Source organism: Eubalaena glacialis, chromosome 1 (assembly GCF_028564815.1).
Source record: "Eubalaena glacialis isolate mEubGla1 chromosome 1, mEubGla1.1.hap2.+ XY, whole genome shotgun sequence".
NCBI lineage: Eukaryota > Metazoa > Chordata > Mammalia > Artiodactyla > Balaenidae > Eubalaena > Eubalaena glacialis.
This window is the reverse complement of record NC_083716.1, coordinates 168737343-168756365: the sequence shown is the minus strand read 5'-3', so window position 1 is coordinate 168756365 and position 19023 is coordinate 168737343. Positions and strand designations below refer to the sequence as shown.

At 38.9% G+C, this 19023-nt stretch overlaps 1 protein-coding gene across 8 annotated transcripts in view; it reads left to right on the top strand.

Annotated features, from left to right (window-relative positions):
• RBMS1 (RNA binding motif single stranded interacting protein 1) overlaps positions 1 to 19023 on the top strand; it is a 214114-nt gene that overhangs the window by 165912 nt on the left and 29179 nt on the right. For all 8 annotated transcript variants that reach the window (XM_061184517.1, XM_061184469.1, XM_061184478.1 and 5 more), the window contains exons 3-4: positions 6857 to 6915; positions 11915 to 12006. In XM_061184517.1, the coding sequence (XP_061040500.1) occupies positions 6857 to 6915; positions 11915 to 12006 (151 nt within the window). The remainder of the gene's footprint in view (positions 1 to 6856; positions 6916 to 11914; positions 12007 to 19023) is intronic.

Below are 19023 nucleotides of genomic sequence, written 5' to 3'. Positions count from 1 at the left end.
GACTCCTTTTCCTAGAACCCAAGGCCCTCTAGGACCTTTTCAGACTTGGTTTCCGATCCTCCCCACACAGCTCGCATTAGACAGATTCTTCTGTTTATTGTCTTCCGTGGCCTACCTGAATTTCTGTTTTCCCCAAAGTCTTTCTTGCTGAACTTGACCTTTGTCCTACGTTTATGCTCCTTTTATTTAGCATTCATCATACAGGATCTCAATATTCTTAATTATTTTTTAATATTAAAAATTTCTTACATTCCTCCCCCTCCCCCAAATTATCCCGCTCGATGGCAGGAATGGCATCTTACATACATTTCATAGGCCTTAGATGGTGAAGGGCATGCTGGAGACGTGCTGTAAATATGTGAGGCTTGATTTGATTTCTTGGTCTGGCCTCCTTCTTGACTGTACTTGTCTTTCCTGCATTCCATTCACCTTCAGCACCAGGTTTGGTTTTGACCTTTAGGGCTGTAGCAGCTTTTCCTGCCAAGCATTTTCCTTCTTCAAACCCTGGTTTCCATTCCAGCTGCATCAGGTGCAGCTTCCTGTTCTGTTCCATATTCCAGGAATCCTGTATGCACAAAGCACATCCAGCCGTACTGCACAAGTGGAAGGGGCAGTTAACGAATGTTAAGAGTTAAGCCAAAATGACTGGAATTAAAAATGGAATATCTTTCTTTACCTTTAATTTTCGTATATCTTAGAAGTCTTATAGAAACAGTGAAACTCTTCAAGGCCAAAAAGGTGAAGTCTTAGGAAATCTGTCTGATATTGATTGCCTAATTTTAAAATTTCACATACATATACCTCATCCTCAAAGGCTTACCACTTCCTATACCAAGTAGATAAAGAAAATAGAATGAGCTGAATTATTCAAGGTACTGAGGATTCAGGATAACATGGATAAATGACTCCTTCTGCTAGAAAGCAGAACTAGAGAACTCTTTTAGGCCTCATTGTCCAGCAAACTTTTCTATTAGCAAAATGAATGTAATTTATACTTTCTTTTCCTTCCCCTATTCAACCACTGTTAGAAGACCTAAAGCAAATTGTAGGAAATCCCCTTATCCTGGGAGGCCATTGGAAAGGTAAAGCAGCAAAAAAAAGCAAGTTAGAAAACTGCCTGTACAGTATCATCCGGGTGTGGGTGTATGTCTGTGAATTATTTTCCCTTTTCCCCCACAAGTCCACAATAACAAAGGGCTCCTCGTTCCCAAATCCATTCCCACCAAATAGATACCTGCATTACTCCTTCTAAGCTTTAAAGCCAGCCATACCTCCTCTTCACTGATACATTTGTTCTCTTGGGCCTCTTATTCCAAATAGAACAATGTTGTCTACCCAGAAAGTCAGGGAACAACTTTCTGAATGTTATCAGCATCTGTGTTAGAGGCTTTAGCAGTTCCAGGGTCTGCCCTCATCCTCATGCCACTTGTTTGGAGCTGTGCAGATGCACAGTGGGAGCAGCCTTGAACCTCTGGAACAGTCTGTGGCTGGCGACCGACGTTTCCGCACTCGTCAGCATGATTGGCCAAGCAAACTTCTGTCTCCCTTCTTTGCTGCTGTGTAACCTTTAGTGGGTCCCTTACTCACTCCGCTCCTTCGTTTCGCAGCTGCACAGTGGGAATAAAACTTCACCTACTCAAAAGGTCGCTGTGAAGATTAAAATAATTGACCTAAATCACATAAAACAGTGCCTGACATAACATAAAAGCTGTGTAAATGTAAGCTGTTACTTCTGTTATTCCCCTGAGTTAACTCACTAGGTCACAGGCTTTCCATTGTGGACGCTGATTTGATAGCCCATAGACGTTTTGGTTTTTTCTCATTTCAATCCCCTCACCCTCCTTCTTGCTAATTATGGTCATTTGCATGGGCACAGCCTCTCTCACGGTGGTAAGTTTCTTTGTCCTTCAAAGGCAGTTCAGCTATTAAAACAAACAAAAGCAATCATCCTATATACATGAGCAATATCCCGCCCTTTTTCACAGTCAGTTTTTGTTTACATTATAGGTGTACACTTTTTCTTACTGTTTTTTTCCACACACCCATTGCTTTTATCAGTTTAATAACATTTGTAAAATAAACTAATATAAACCTTGCCAATGACCCTATGGTGCCTTAAATGAGTTTCCAACTGGGTTGACCAATATTAAAATAACTCGTCAACCCTTACCGCCATCTGTTGGTGGTGGGTGGAATGGACTCTATTCTCCAGAGCCTTGGCTTGTAACTGGCCATGTTCAAAAGCTCCAAGTTCCCTAGTAGATGAGAGACAGGAGAGAGAGTATGTGTGCGTGCCTGAGTGCCATGTGCACACACTTGTACATGCACACTGGACAAAATCTATAAGGATACGCATCAACCCATTTAACATTCGTATTCAGGACTTCAGGTGATTCTGATATTTCAGTCTGCTTTTCTGTGTCTTCTAATAACAACCGATACGCATTTCTTTTGTAATTATGGTAAATTATCAAAAAGAGAATTAATGAAGGACTAAGTGATGGGGGGCAGAGGAGAAAATGAAGCTTTATTTTAGTAAGTGCAAACTAAAATATGCTTAGATTTTATATTATAGCAGATGAAAGAAGAAATGGAAATGGAGAAATGACAAAAGCTGTGGTACAAACAAAAGAAACTTGGGTAGATTCTAAGCAAAAGGTTTTATTAGCCAATAGGTTTAAATGTGAGTTTTTACTTGTTATCCTCTCCCTTTGAAATTCTCATTATTCTGTAGTCATGTCTCTTAATTACTCTTTATCCTTTTACTGTCAGAGCTTCCTCTGGAGTGGATTAATCTACTCTCAGCAAAGAATATTATACTCTGGGTAGCCAGGGCTGTGCGTCTGAGCCTTGTTACTTTGAAGCTGGGTAGAACCCAAAGAATCTCCATATTCACATTTTCCCCATTAAATTCTGCAGCTTGCTTTCTTGGGCGTGCATCTCCTTGGTGTCCTTGGAGTGTGAAGCCTGCCAGTCAGGAGGCCTGTTTTCTCCTAATAAATCCTATGTCCCTGTTACTTGACTTTTTTTTTACAAATTAAGTTGCAGATAGGAACAAGGGGAGGTGAAAATCTGGTTGCTTTATGAATTTCTACCCAGATATCTGTTACTCTTGCAGGCACTGCTGATCAACAATAGAATTAGACTAAATGTTAATCATCTGTAATGACTTCTCCCCCCCCCCCATCCCATCCCTTGCCTTACATTATTAAATCTTACTGCAGATAAGACTAGCAGAGAGGAATCGGGACCGCTCTGAACCCTGCTGCCCCCTTTCCCGTTCCTTGAGGTGCCATTTGCCAGACGGCTCTTCCCCATATCGTAGATCCTTTCTCATGTCATCAGAAGAACTTGTTCTGTACTCCATTCCCACAACATGGTGACTGCATCAGCCCCTGAGAAGCTAACTGAGTGAACAGCTCACAGAAAAAGATATTGTAGGAGAGGAAAACCCTTCAAAACCCCGCCCCACCACCGCCCCAGGTAACTCCAGAGAAGCGTCTTACTGAGCCTCTGATTGCATGGAGGCTAGTATGCAGTAGTACCACAGAGTGAAAACTGTTTTGACTTTCTGGGAAGTCATGGGCTTTCAGTGTTAACCCACAAATCCTGATGAAAACCGCAATAGAAAGTAAAACCGATAAATTTCAGACGTATTTCTTCTCCTACACACACCCCCCCATCCCTCCTTCAACCATGAACCACATATTTATTTCTTGTGTCTAAAACAAACAAAAAACTTGCTTTGGTTTGAAAAATAAATCTATTTCAATCCCTTAATAGAAGAGATCTTCCATTTTTTTCCTCACCTTTCATACTCTGAGTATGTAAAGGAAACATTGTTTCTCAAAATTATGTCGTAGATAAATTGCACTGAAAACTTTAACTGTTTTTGAGCTTTGAGGTTTTAGGCAAGATCTTAGTCTGAACATTTCTATGAGCTTTTGTTTTCCCATTAGCAAAAGTAGGAATAATAACAGCTACCTCATAAGATTGTTGTGAAGTTAAATAAGATCATACATACAAAGTGCCTAGAACTTTAGGAACTGAGTAAATGTTATTCCCTTTCTGGTTTCTTATAAAATCGCCCACTAAATGGTTGAGGAGGTTAGGGATAGTTTTGTGGAAAAGTTAGTGTTACAACAGGTTCTTTAAGTTCAAGCATGGATAGAAGGGGGCAATGGAGAGATAAGAGAACCATGTTCAAAGTGGTGTTTAAGGCAGAGTAATGCAGCAGACTGGGTTGGAAGGACCAGAGAGAGGCTAGAGGCAAGAACTACGATATGCCTTTTGTATAGGTGTAGGCACAGTGAAGGGAAGGAGTGAATATTACACACATGTCAGAGGCAAAACTCAGAAGAGTGATTGACTGGCTGGATTCAGGAATGGCTGAGTTGAAGATGTCTCAAGGACCACCAGCTTGGTGGAAGATTGGGAATGTGATGATGCTATTGAATGAAACGAGATATGAAGAGGAGACAAGGAAAATGTGTTTGAGGTTCTTTGGGGATGGGATTTAGAAAATAGTGGACATGAGGTAACATTTAACTAGATATTTAAGTATCTTAGTAAGATACTAAGATAGTTAAGTAAAAAGAAGAAGACAAAAACTAAAGCTTTGATTAGATTAAAAAAAAAAAAAACCAGGAAGGAGAAATGGGCTTCATCAAAGAAGATGTATTAATTAAATCTGTGGCACTGGATATATTTCCTAGGAAAAGAAAGGGTTAAGGACTGATTATCAAATGTGATGAAAATACTTGGTTAAGGAGAGAGAGGAGGAAGCTGAATGGGCCAAAAAAAAAAAAAAAAACCACTGAAAGAGTGCCCAGAAAGGTAGGATGAGGTCCTGAGAGTGAGGGTCCTAGAAGCATAGGTGTGGAAATGAGGAGAAATGTCAGATGTAGCAAAGATCAAAGAGAACCCAAACCAGAGTAGAGTATGGCATGGATTGAGTCTAGTGCTCTCAGGAGCCTCTTCACTTTTCCTGCTGCCCACATCTTCCTCTCTCCATGTCTTCTTCCCCATTATTAATGTGGAGAGCAGAACCAAAAGTGTAGAAGGCCATCCCCTGACCTTCTCTAAATTTGCTTTCTTCTGTTTGGTTTACAAAAGACCCTGAACTCTGTGACAGCAAGCAAAATCTCTTAATCTCTGTGACTCCCGATACCCTTATCCTACATTGGAGTCATAACCAGTTTTCTTCCCTACTTTTGGAAAGGCTGTGATAGGGATGCAGTCTAAAAGCGTTTTCAGCTAAAACTTGTGCAAAGGAGAGAGCGCTGGTAAATATCAAGCTGTCAATAACCTAGGTAGATAAATGGTTGCTAAAAGGTGGTCTTTAAATCACTTATTGTTTCTGTTTTGCAGAGTTTAAAAAAAATTTTTTTTGTAAGCTTAGTGACTTGTGTTAAGGTTGTTATAAGCACTCAGAATCTCTACAGGGAATTGAAGGTGTTTGTGTAGCCTTATGCCTCTTGGATGTAATTGTCATTTGAACCTTAAATTATCTTTACTTTCATGTGCCCAGTTAGTAATCATTTGATTACATGATTACACAGAGTGAAGATTAACTGAGCGAGAGAGGTGGCCCAAGCCATTTGTTTCTTCTAGATAAGTATCTTTCAGCTTGTTCAATACATAAAATAGAAACTTGCAACATTTAAAATATTTTAAAGTGCTGCACAGATACTTCAGTTTTCTAAAACTTTTAAGAGCCTTTTTAGTCCTCAGCAGAAATCACAAGAAAGTAGTATTAGAGAAAATGTGAAATTTTTAAAGTAAATACATAGGAAAGTAAAATTTTGGAATTTGCCACATATAAATGGGGAAATGTCTCAGATACCTCAAGTATGTTATGTGCACTCCCCAAAGACCTAGTAATTTTTAAGAGTTATTTTTCAAAGGTTTTTCTTCTCCGTTTTTAGAAGACAAACTTAGATAGTGGTGCTTTGCATTGTGGTCTGGTCACTGTGAAAGGATGTAGGTAGTACATATATTTAAACTCTGCTGCCCCTTTGTTTCTGATAGCAGTGCCCTCAATTTTAATAATCTGAATTTTTTTCCCTCTTCTCCCAACTTCTGTTGTACATTAAGGAATTTGAACACATTTTTCATACAAACCCTCATAAAAGTAATGCTTAATTCCTGATTCATTGTTTTATATTTTTGTATTGCCTATTTCTTGCACACACGTGCCTGCACACACATTAGTGAGTACACCGTATAACTATTATTACAGCATTAAAAGAGGTCTTAATAAATGTATTTATAAACAGTTGGCAAAATCTTAGGTAAAAAAGACCTGTTTTAAATATCACATTTAAAATATTTAAATAACACATCAAGTGTGTTAGAGATATATACGCATACGCACCCTTCTGTGGTGATCTAGAGCCATGCAGAGCTGCCTGCAAAAGCAAAATGAATAGATATGATCCAGGCAGCTTTCCCACCGTGATTAGTTCATAAAGGCTATGTTGATCTTAGTACTTTCCATTAACACTTCTGTAGCCTTGCCTTTGGGTTTGTATTTGACCACAGACATGGTGTTACTAGGCGAAACTATTTTTATAGAGCTCACATTCCATTTTTTTGGTCCCAAGATCATCAGGTAAGTACCTGACTCCTCAAAGCTAAACATCAAACTGTAATCCAAAGATTCAAATGAGAGGCCTAGCTGTTCCCCCTTTTTAGTTTAGTTTGTGTTTAGAATTCTCATTTCCTGTCCCCTAGTAAAGAACATTTTGTACTTGAAAGTTTGCAGATGTTTGATAAGTGTGTGTGTTCGTTGGACTTAGACATTAATAAAGGTTCCTCAGTTATAACTTCTTTTTTTTCTCTTTTTTTTCCTTAGATATGGGAAAATTGTTTCCACGAAGGCAATTTTGGATAAGACAACGAACAAATGCAAAGGTATGTTTCCTTGGCTGATGATATGCTAAATCAGAGCTTTAGAAAAATAATGGAATTTTAAACTTGATCTTTGGTTTCAAAACTACCTCCGTTTATTAAAATCCAAATCTTACATGTCACCCAGTTTCTGTCTTGCACAATGTCAGCATATTGCTTGCGTTTGTCCCTGGTTGAGTTTTGGCTGGAAACCCAACAGCAGCTAGCCCTTTGCCAGAATCCCAGATTTGACGCCAATAGAGTTAACATGCAAAATACCGGCTGGCATTTATCCCCTGCTCTTAAAAGGGCAGTAGAGTTAGAAAATAGCTTTTCTTTCCTGAGCCTGAGGAGATTAGAGCTGCTTACTGAAGACCATTGGACTGCACTAAAGAACTGAAAAGATTACATATTGTGCAAATTGGCTCTATTAATTAGAATAGAGTAGTTTTAAGCAGTACTTAATTACATGTTTCAATACCCCCAATTGTTCTCTGCTGAATGCCTGTTGACAATATTGGCAGCGGGGAGGAGAGAACCATTTTCACTGACCGAATTGTAATAGGGAGGGGAGGTCATACGCCCCTTTGAAATATGCTGCTGCATTAATTTGATGCACTGACCTTCAGTTTTCCGTGTAATTAGGATGAGCTCATCTGGCTCCATGAGCTGGAAGAGGAGGCGTCTAGAGTAGGCAGCACTGATGCTCCGTGGTTCTGACTTTTAATGATCCAGCATCTTAACAATAGGCATGTGATTTCTAGGAAAGGGGAAGAATGGAGTCAGCTGACTTTGAGTCTAACGACTGACCCTGTGAATCGAAATAAGGTTGACAGGAATAGGCAGAGAAGGCAAATCTCCTCATTAATTAGACCCCAGTTTTTCAAGTAGTGGTGACGGCTGTGGCTTAGCACAATCTGAAAAAGGCAGGGAACATAAATGAAGCCTCTGGATGGTATAGTAGGGCCTCAGCATAGAAGCCAGCCATTTCCTTTAATCTAGACTTGAAGTGATTCATTGTATTTCTGTCTCTTCTTCAAAGCTCCTGAATTTAAAGGAGCTATTGTGGCAAATATCTAAGCCCATGTTTAGTCAACATGGCACATTCAGGCAGTTTTGCCTTAGGACGGTGAATAGAGCAATGCTTTACGTAGAGTGGTACTCAATTAATATTTTAAGTGAATTAAACTGGAGAGAGTCAAATTGTAGACTGAAATGTCTACCCAGTTACCAGATTAGTCTTGTTTACCATATTTTAAAATGATTTGGGTGAGCAGGGACACAGAAAAAAACCTTTCGGTTTTATAACAAAAAAACCCGGACTCTTGCAGGTATAAAACAGGAAGCTGATCTCAGCATTTGTTTCAAACCAAGAGAGAAATCACAGTAGACAAGTCGTTTTATAACCTTACCCTACCTTTCTTCCTCCTCACCTCCCCAACCCCCTTACCCCCCAAAAAGAAGTCTTCACAGCAGATCGGTGTGTTAAAAAGCACAGCTGCCCTAGTTAAGTGAGGGAGAGGACCCAGAGGCCTCCCTGGGTGAATTCTCTGCCACACCTCCACACTGGACACACTACTGTTATACACTCTTTTCCAGCAAGACCCTATTGCCTAGAAACCAAAACTCCACAAAATGCTTAGCATGATCTGGAAAAGGTACGAGTAAAAAAATACTAAAGCTAAACCTAACATCATAATACAAACCCATGATATTTGGGAAGGGTCCAAAGATAAGTGGAGAGATTTCTGGGGCTTCTAAATAAGGATAAGAAGAATTCAACACTGGTTTTCGATATATGTCTCCTGGAGACGTTCTCCTAAATTGAATCTCAGGAGAGACTGCCTTATGTCGGGGGGGGCGGGGGGGGGGGGGCGATGATAGAAACCTTCTGAGTCTCTTTGTGTCACACAGGCCTCTCAGGAAGAAATAGTAACAGATATCTGGGGTGTGGGTGAGTGAGTGAGGGGGAGAGAGTAAGCAAGAACGGGTTTATAAAACTCTGGGAGGGAGAATGAAAGAGCTCCTGAAAAATAGTAGTTTTAGGACAAATGAGAAAAAAATAACACAGCATAGCTCATAATAAAGACAGATAACATGTCAGCCATGTTATAGATAACTTGAGAAGGTGGGTAGGTGGATCGATGGATGAATATAGGTAATGCTTAAGAGGTTATTAGTATAAATGGAAAGTGCTTGTGTTGTATACTAATTTTTTGAGAGTTGAACAGATCAAAGAATTTTATACCTGGAAATTAGAGACCTTATAGGTCATAGAACATTTTTTTGTCACAAAACATATTTTGAAGCCTCTCTCCAGAAGACAAAATTAAGCTGAAGGAAATATTGCTCTGAATAACATGTTATCGTAGTTATTAAATTTAAAAATTCACTATTCAGTTGCTCTACCTTTCAATTTTTGTCAGTTTTTAGCCAACAAAAGGTATTTAAATGCTTTTCAGCACTGGAATATATGGTAGTTCAGGACCAAAAAAAAAAAGCTTACAAAGGATTGATTGTGACACCGACTGGTTCACTATCAATGTTTACAGAGTTGCATGTAAGACCAGAAAACACACACACAGACACACACACACACACAGACGTAAAATGGGTGAGGATAAGTCAGACCAAAGGGAAAATAGGGGTAAGAGCAGGAAACTTCATGTTACTATAGAAATAGCCCTGTATTTCTTAGTTGCCAAAGCAAAAATAAACATACCTATTCCCATGATTCAGTAATCACAATGTAGAAGAAAATCCAAGAAGCAGGAATACCATAACTGTTCCTGGTCCTGAGACCTGAGAAGAATCCTCTTGGGGGTCCAGTGAGAGGATACTGTGTTACTTAGTTTATCCCACCTTCAGAAATATCTATACATATTTATATAATGAAACCCATGGAACCTGTGAAACTCATTTATATACTCTTATATTTACTTGAAAGTAATATAATAGAGGAAGTGAAAGAGCACAGGTTGCATGCTTACCTGTTATATTTGTTTTTCAGCAAATATTTATGAAACAGCTATGTAGTAGACATCGGGCAAGGCCAGAAAAGGTTATAAACAGCTAACTAAAAATGCAACCATTATGGATTTTTCCTAATAAGGAAATAACAGACAGATAAAATAATACTATTATTACCTGAATGAATAGCAATTTCAACTACATGAATATCAAACTTGAGATCTTCTGTTTATTGTAATTTATTGACAACAGCAAAATTAAGGAGGGTGTCTTAAATATCCATCAGTAGAAGTTACATCATTTCAGTGTAGTTGGGTGTTCGTTTATGACCTGCTTAAATTGTGTTTGGTAGTAAAATATGTATGAGAGTGAGAGAGTGAGTATGTGTGTGCCTGTGTGTACCTTCATAACGGGTTGCATGTTAGCATTAACAACAGATTTCTAAAAAAGAATCCAAAATACGTTTAACCTGACTTCTAACCTGGCTGTTGAGTAGCGTTCTCTGCTTTTACTTGGGTCAGCCTCTTCTTTTTCTTTCCAACCTGACTATTTCTCCACTCACTGTCAAAATCAAATTAGGCCTTATTCCAACCCAATTCCAAGTAATCGAAGGAAGCAGCTGCTTGTTTCAGCTTTGACACTTCTCTCTCCTAAAACATCTATTTCTGTAATCCATAGTCTAGTTCACTAGTGTTGTTACCAGGCAATATTTTTGGTATTAATACTGCACACTCACCTTTGGACTACTTCTGAAGTTTCTGTTTGGTCTTTTTGATGCATATATTTGCCTATTTTGACACTAGTTTCTTCCTGTCTAAATTACTGTAGCTTTATAATATCTGCAAATAAATGATAGGGCTGGCCCCTCTTCCATGCAACCTCCAAACAGGGCTTTTCTTTTTCAAAATATTCTTCCTCATTTAAAATTAATTTGATAATAGGTTTGAATTCCAAGGAAATCTCTGTTAGTATTTTTGCCTGGTACCCTGATCTTTTAAACAGTGTGCTAAAGTAGAATTGAACCTTTTCTCAGTAACTTAAGAGTTATCATAGTGACAAATCAGTGATTGCCTGATTTCATAGTGATGCTTATGGATCAGTGAAGTTCATGGAGCTGTTGCTCATATGCTGCTTAAGGCCTTTTCTTTGTATAGTTTTCCTCTTTTCTTGATTGCTATTCATTTTCACTAATAATTAGCATATGGATACCATCCATATGATTATTTTGTAGCAGCCCTACCCTCAACCCGACCCTTTTTCCCCATCATTTCCTGCTTTGGTTTGTCATGGCCAGGCAGAATAGCTGACCAGCTTATTTAAAATGTTTGAAAAGCTGTGGATAAATGCGCTTTGAACCAGGACCTCTATTAGGAGGTTATTTACTTATTTGTTTTATTATGTTTTGTTTTTAGACTTTAGGACATGAACTGCTAAAACAGCTATTTTGGGTTTCTGGAGCCATTCCCCCCCCCCCCACACCCTTTATTTATTTTGAAGAGATCATGAGCTGTATTTTAGATAAATAATGATATTTTTAACCAAGTTCTAACATTTAGATTATTTTATATTTGGGGTATCCAGTGGTTGTACTTAACTTATTTGAAAAATAAAATGTAGTCTACAGAATAAACATACACTTGTAAGCTCTGTAGGATAGCACCATCTTTCTTACCAAATTATTAAAAATGCTACTTCTCTGAAGTTGATTTTTTTTTCTTTTTTTTTTTTTAAATCTTGGTATAACTTAGATGTCTTTTTTTTTTCCCCCAGTAAGTACAGGACACCTGAGAAAAAGATCTGGAAAAGGAAAAAAACTGGTTTCTTTTTTTTCCTCTTTTTTTTAAACTTTGAAGGGAAACTTGCCTAGCCCATGATAGATGGGGAAGGACAGCTCGGGGAGGATGTTGCATTGCGGCTGTAAAGCTTGAGACTTGTCAGGACGTCAGGGCTTTCATTTCTGTTGCCTGCATCAGAGACCAAATGGAGTCATCCTTTTCCTCTTTACGTAATCGTAAAATAATGGCTTAAACACTAACTGTGTTTTGCATTTCAGGTTATGGTTTTGTCGACTTTGACAGTCCTGCAGCAGCTCAGAAGGCTGTGTCTGCCCTGAAGGCAAGTGGGGTTCAAGCTCAAATGGCAAAGGTGAGTTGAGAGCCGGTACTCACTGCTCTGGTCTCTGGCTTTGGTTCTGAAGCTAGATACGTGGCTTTTCCTGTCACCATTCAAGTTCTTCCTTCCATCCCAGAGAGCCACAGTTACCTGTGGACACTTGTCCCATACCTTCGCATCCTCAATGGTAGCTATATTGCCAAAGACTGTTCCTCATAATTTTATATGTAAAGAAGGATTTTATAACTGTATAAAATTTTACATAACAGATTATGTAACCCCCTAAGTAAATGGAGAAATAGCACCAGATTTTCTCAGGTAAATGGGTACTTGTTGGCTGAAGCTCTGTACTATATTTTTTAGAATAATTTTAAAATGTCAATGCTTAAGGAATTAATACATTTTAGAAGTACTTCAGGAGGTAATTGTGTATAGAATGTCATATTCTGAAAGAATAACAAATATAATCACATATGTATGCTTTGTACAAATATACTAGTAGTTTTATTGCAGTGTAAGCTACAGATACTATTTGTGTAAAAGTCAGTGATTTTTAGACATTGGTTATTTATGGATTATAAATCTTCTCTTTAGTAGTTCTGCAGTAGCTTTATTCAGGACTTGTTTTGATGAACTCTTAATCACTGAAGTGGTATTTATGCTTCAGTCTTATTGCCTAAATGTAAACTTGGGTTATATCATACCTAGTGCCTACAGTACATTTATTAAGATACTCATACAATTATGTACATTTTTTTTTTATTTGTGGTTTTTGAATTGCTACGGAACATATTTTCAAGTTTGAAACTTGGCAGTTTGATATCTTGTATATTCTTTTCAAAAGATCGATAATTTTATATTATCTGGTGTCTTGAAGTACGGAAGAAAGTAATTTTGTGCTGTCCTTTGCTGCTTCTGAAGAGTAGCATGTGGTCATTCCCTGAGGGGTATTCACATTTCCATAAGGAAAGAAGATTTATGGAAGTTAAAGAACCCTGGTTGAGATAAGTTACCTTCTAAGACCTTAAAGCTGTTGAAGGACATATATGCAGCTACCAGGATAGAGATTTACCTTGATTAAAAGAATCAGCATGAATAAAGATTTCAGGAATTGATGAAAGGGATCACCTTTCCAAAGTAATCCTTGACTTTTAATATTTTTAGACCTTTGGATTGAGTTGGACTTATTTCAGATGTTTTTAAACTCCAGAGGAAGAAGCTAAAATAAACAAACGTAAATACTAAGCACTGTGATTTTTAGATTACTTGTCCATAATATACAGCAGTTTCCTGTGGTATTGTTGAAAGACGGTGATTATGAGGCTTGAAATATATTTAATTGTGAGTATGCAGTACCTATGTTGTATATGATTTACAGAATGTTTAATGTGCCTATGTAAACAATGGGTAACCATACATTTTCTAAGCAGGACTTTTAAGGCACAATTGGAAAAGGGCTCTATTTTTCCCTCTGTTCTGTCCATTTCCTCTACTCTGTGAAGCTCCTGTTTCTTCCTCTCATGGATAAAATCTAGGGCAGGTCCCATGACTTTTCTGGCAACTCTCGTTATTTTGAAAAGTTCCGTCAGTTGCTTCTGTCATTTCAGGTCTTTCTGGTTAATTTTTTTCAGTAGAATGCCCCTTAATTTTTTTCATATCCAAACTTAAGGGAACATAATTGTCTTTCAGTACATTTTCAGCCTTTCTATATGTATTTACACCAATCTCAGTACAATATTTTAAACAAGATGTTTAAGGGGAAAATCTCAGGTTCTATTCCAAATACAGTTTGTAAAATGTCAGAATTGTGTAGAGGTTTTGAAAACTCTGCTGAGAGTCAGCAAAAAGGGATGTGTGTCTTGGATGCTGCTGGTGCTAAGAGAAATGACAACTTACAAAGCAGTTGTCTGCTAAGAATCATATTGATAATTTGGTGATCAAGAAGTGATATTTTAAAAGTTTACATCCCAATATAACCATGTATTATGTGTATACAAACACACACACGTACAGATGTGTAACACATGTATTTAGTTGCATTTTAGGAAATTGGGGGTTGTGATTAATGGTAATACATTATACTTTTCTTCTTACTTGAAATAATATGAAATAGGCTCCTGGTTAACATTTTGATGCTGAGTGTCTGATTTTTTTTTTTTAAGAGCACATTTCCAATGCTAAGTGTGTGATACCTATAATTGAAATGTCCAATCCTGTTTATTTGACAAAATTTTGAGTGCCGTGTAATATTAAAACTTCTCCCTTCCCCCAGCTCTGGTCTGCTCTAAGTAGTAAGCTTGTCCTGGGATGGGAGCATGGTTAGTTTCTTTCCTATTTCCCAAATTTGTGTTTTTCCCACTCTTCCATAGCTAGCTGTGGTTTCTAACCCCTCCAAGGTTGGAGCAGTGGCAAAGGATGGGAAAGTTTCTTGACCTGACAATTCTGTGATCTGGTGTTGATTTCTCTGGGCAGACAGAGAACTGATGCTTTCTTTAGTAGAATGCTTTGCTCTTTCCCCTGTAGTTCCTTCAAGCTAGAGAAGACGTGTCCTCAGGCTGTTAGCCTCAGCTCCTGAGAATCTAAGGGTCAGCCTTCAGCCCCTTTCTTCTAGGACCTTCTTATCCTTCAAGACAGCCTTCCTGGAAGGCTCTAACACAACCCTGGGCCAACTCTACCTGTGTGGCCCACATTGATCTGTTTGCCAGCTGTCTGTGGGAGACTAGTTACCTCCCAATTGCACTTATGGGCCCCTTCAACCAGCCTTTGCCTTTTAGATTCCTCAGGCTTAAGTCAGACATTGATTCATTGTATCCACCAAGCTGGAAAGGTCACAGACCATGCCTCCTGAGGGGTCTGTTGAAGCCCCTCTTGCTGCACCGGCAGAGATGGGGGAGGCAGCCCGTGTGGTGGGACTCAGAACACATCAGCGGTTCTCTCCACATGCGTGTTCATTCCAGCCTCTCCATTCCCTCCCAGGCAGACGAGAGGTGGGTGGTCAGCTGAGCCTCTCAAACCAGATCTCAGCCACTCCTATGCAGACTCTGTGTAGGTGGTCTGGTTTCTCACTCTGGAAAGTGGGCATGCCTGAAACCCATTTTTTGGTGACTTCTGCTGAAACAAAGTTAGAAAGAGGCCTATTTTAACAACCTGCTCCAGGTAATACAGAGGCCTTTTTTAGAGCGGCCCCATGAGCACTTACCTAGGCATCTTTTCAGTGCCGGTGATATTGAGTAGCATAATATATTAAATATATCCTGTTTGAAGAAGTCTTTACAATGCATTTAGTCAGAACCGGACTGGGCATAGATTGGCACTGTATGTTGTGTCAACAGTGCACTTTGAATGCCAGCTTTCCCGTGGACTGACAATGAGCACTGTTCAAAGACCTCCTTGGGTGGCTTGGACTGTAAATTGGCTAGGAAAAGTGATCCCTTCCTACATCATCTGTAGGGAGGGAACAATGCACGGGTTCAGAGATGCTGGCAGTGTGCCAACATTCTGCACGTTGTGAATTTCTTCGGGTCTCTGTAGGATGACTGAGTTTCCTGGACCCGATTTCTTTTTTATTATATCATTAAAGTTACAAAAGGTATTTTAAATGCTAGAGGGTCCATTGTTCTGTGCCACGGAACCATAGATTTGAGTATCGGGAGTTGACTTATCCCCTTTATGCTGTCTGGATAAAGGAGCATCTGGCATGTACCTTTTGTGGAGACAGTTTATAAAAGTTTAGGTCTGGCTCCCATGTTTGGGTGATAAGGGACCTGTCACTTTCCACTTTCCTCTAGTGAATTAATCTGGACACAATAAAGTTCTGAAAATTCACATTGCCACATATTAAAGGCTTGCTTTCTTACATAATCAGAAAAAATTAAGGGACATTCCACTAGGCGAGTCTGGGGAGTGGGGAAGAATATAATATTGTTTGACACTTTGACTACCTGAGTTGAAAAAGAACTCCACAAATATTCAAAACTGAATTATAAAGCTACAAGTGGAGAGTGTTGGGCAACAATGGTTGTTTCTTATTCGTGTTTTAATTTCAGTGCCTTGCTTGGTACTTGGCCTATGGTAGATATTAAATGTTTGTTTTGTTGATGATCAAAGAAGCCAATTAAGCAAGAGAAAAACTTCCCAGTTTGGGCAGATATGGAGAGATAAGAATGGGACATTTAAAAATTATATTTATTGAGTCCATCGAGTACCCTGATGAAATTTACCAAAGGTTTTCCAAAAGGCTCAAGGTTAAACTTGAGCCATTTATGTTAAACTTGGCATTTGTTTCAAATGTGTGCATTTTTCAAAATAAAAGACTCAGAATCTATGAAAAGAAGAAAAAAACCTCAGATAACGAGCTAAAAAGATATAAAACTCAAGTCAACATTGGTGATATCTGTTAATAGAGTGACTTCTGTTGGCCTTTCCGCAATACCTCTTAAGACCTGCTGGGGGTCAGCGGATCGCCCTGTGTTATTTGCCTAGCGGTATGCTCGCACTTTTTTCAGTAAATAGGCAGTCAAAGGAGCAGGAATTTAATCGCCCTTCCACACAGAGGTCTACCATGCTTCAAGCAGTTTGCATTCACATGCCCATAAGCAGCTATCTGCTGGTTGGTGAACCTACTCAGTTCAAGAGAAAACAGATGTCTGGTCTTCCTGCCAGGTCCCTTTCTTGCATTTTAGGAACCATTCCACGCATAGGGAGGTTTTTGTTAATTTCTTTCAGATGATGACTGAGTGCTTTACACCATGTGGGACCTCCAAGCCCCACTTTTCTACTCAAGTGAACATTAGTAGCCATTTATCCCTCTCATGGCCAATGTGGGATCCAAGTGTACTACTTGTTAAAGAAGCCATTGAACACTTTCCATGCCCAGGGATATAAAGAGGCCTGTTGGCCCCATTTTTATGTCTGACCACCCATAATTTATAGAAAAATTGTTTTTTCAGACATAGCATTGTATGTAAGAAAACAGAGTTATGGTTGTCCCTGATTTTAAAGGGGCGAAATTACTCTTATTCAAGAACCACTCTCACGTAGTACAAGTACTGTATGTTCCATTTACTAGGAATGTATGGTGATTAGAATGCATAGACCCTTTGGTGATTAGATATTCTTGTGGCCATTGCTGCCAGCTTGGAGTTGCTTCTCTTTTTTCTTTTTTTTTTTTTTTTTTACTTGCAACTTTGTATGCAATGTGTGTAAGATAAGTTGACAATTTGAAAAGAAGGATAAATAATGTTAGCCCTAGAGGTCATTCCAAATGAAGAGAGCTAGTTGACTGTTTGCTGTTGAAAACAAATGCGTTAAAATCACAGGAAATATCTACCTGTATTTAGTCTATCTTATCTCACTATTTATCATAGAGTGGGTTAGGAGCTCAATTTCCTGATTCTGATTTAGCACTTCTTATTATTTTTTTTCTTCATTGGTAAACATTCAAGTTGAATCAACATTTTAAAGAATAACATTTTTTTTAAATTTATTTATTTTTTATTTTATTTATTTTTGGCTGCACTGGGTCTTCATTGCTGCGTGCAGGCTTTCTCTAGTTGCGGCCAGCGGGGGCTACTCTTCGTTGTGGTGCACGGGCTTCTCATTGTGGTGGCTTCTCTTGTTGTGGAGCATGGGCTCTAGGCACGGGGGCTTCAGTAGTTGTGGCACGTGGGCTCAGTAGTTGTGGCTCGCGGGCTCTAGAGCGCAGACTCAGTAGTTGTGGCACACGGGCTTAGTTGCTCTGCGGCATGTGGGATCTTCCCGGACCAGGGCTCGAACCCATGTCCCCTGCATTGGCAGGCAGATTCTTAACCACTGTGCCACCAGGGAAGACCCAAGAATAACATTTTTATTAATAGTTTAATAGCAACTAAAACACAGATTTAGAAAGTATTTAAGTTACCTACATTGTCAGCCCTTTTGAAAATACTTCACAGATGACAAAGTCTATGAACATTCTTAAATATTCTTAAATGTTAGTCATTTAGATTTTAATAATTGTAACTCAAAAGGAAAGCTCACAATATTTATGATACATGTTTCTTATGTAACATTTTTTATGCCACATCTTTGTCCAAGGCGTGTTTTAATGCGCTTTAATTAGGGAGTTCCCAGCTTTATTCTGAACCTGACTAAGCATGATTCAGAAATCTTTCTAATAAGATAGACTTGATCACATCACTCCCTTGCTTCTGTGCCTCCAGAAGCTCCAGATTTTTTAGGGCGTGGCTTTCTAGCTGCAGCACAGGGACACGGCTCCTCCTTCCTCCTCCTCCCCCTCACCCAACAAAGTATAACACCTGAAATCACAGGATAAACATGGCTTATCTTCCTGCAGTATCAGTATGACTCAAAAATATTAATTCAGAAATATTGTTTCTATATGAAACAAACTCAAATAGGGAGTAGATTGCAACATTTACATGATATATATATATATATTTTTTTTTTTAGATAAAATACAAGCCTTCAAGGAAATTTTGCAGCTCTGGCAAGGCTACTTTATCCTTTGCCCACACACTCTTCAGGATACATAGTCATTCTCTTTCGTGCTAGCATTGCTTAAGTGGAAAAATTTAAGCAGTGATAACTGACAAAAAAGTCATACTCCTTGGATAGCTTTTCACAATCTGGTTTTCAGCCTCGTGCCTTATGCTTGTTTCTCAAGTCTCAAATCAATGTCATGCCCTCTGTAAAGTGTCCCCTAATAAAGACAAGCTCCTCTATCTGTCCTCCCATTGTGATTTGTATACATCTCTATTACAGCATTCATTACATGTGTTTTTATCTCCCCAACTCAACTATAAATGGCTAGAAGACAGGCCTGGAGTCACAATTATTGTATAAGAGGGTCTGGGATGTACAGGATGCACTGTAAATGTCATTGGGCTGTATTAGGCTACAGGACCCCTCAGTGTACCCACCTTCAGAGAGAAAGAACCCCATCTGTGTTCACCAACTAAGGACCAGACTTCCACAGGAACGAATACAGTCTTGTGCACTCCAGGAAAGCTTCAGGGACTTGGGAGGGTTAGAGCCAACATGAGATAGTTA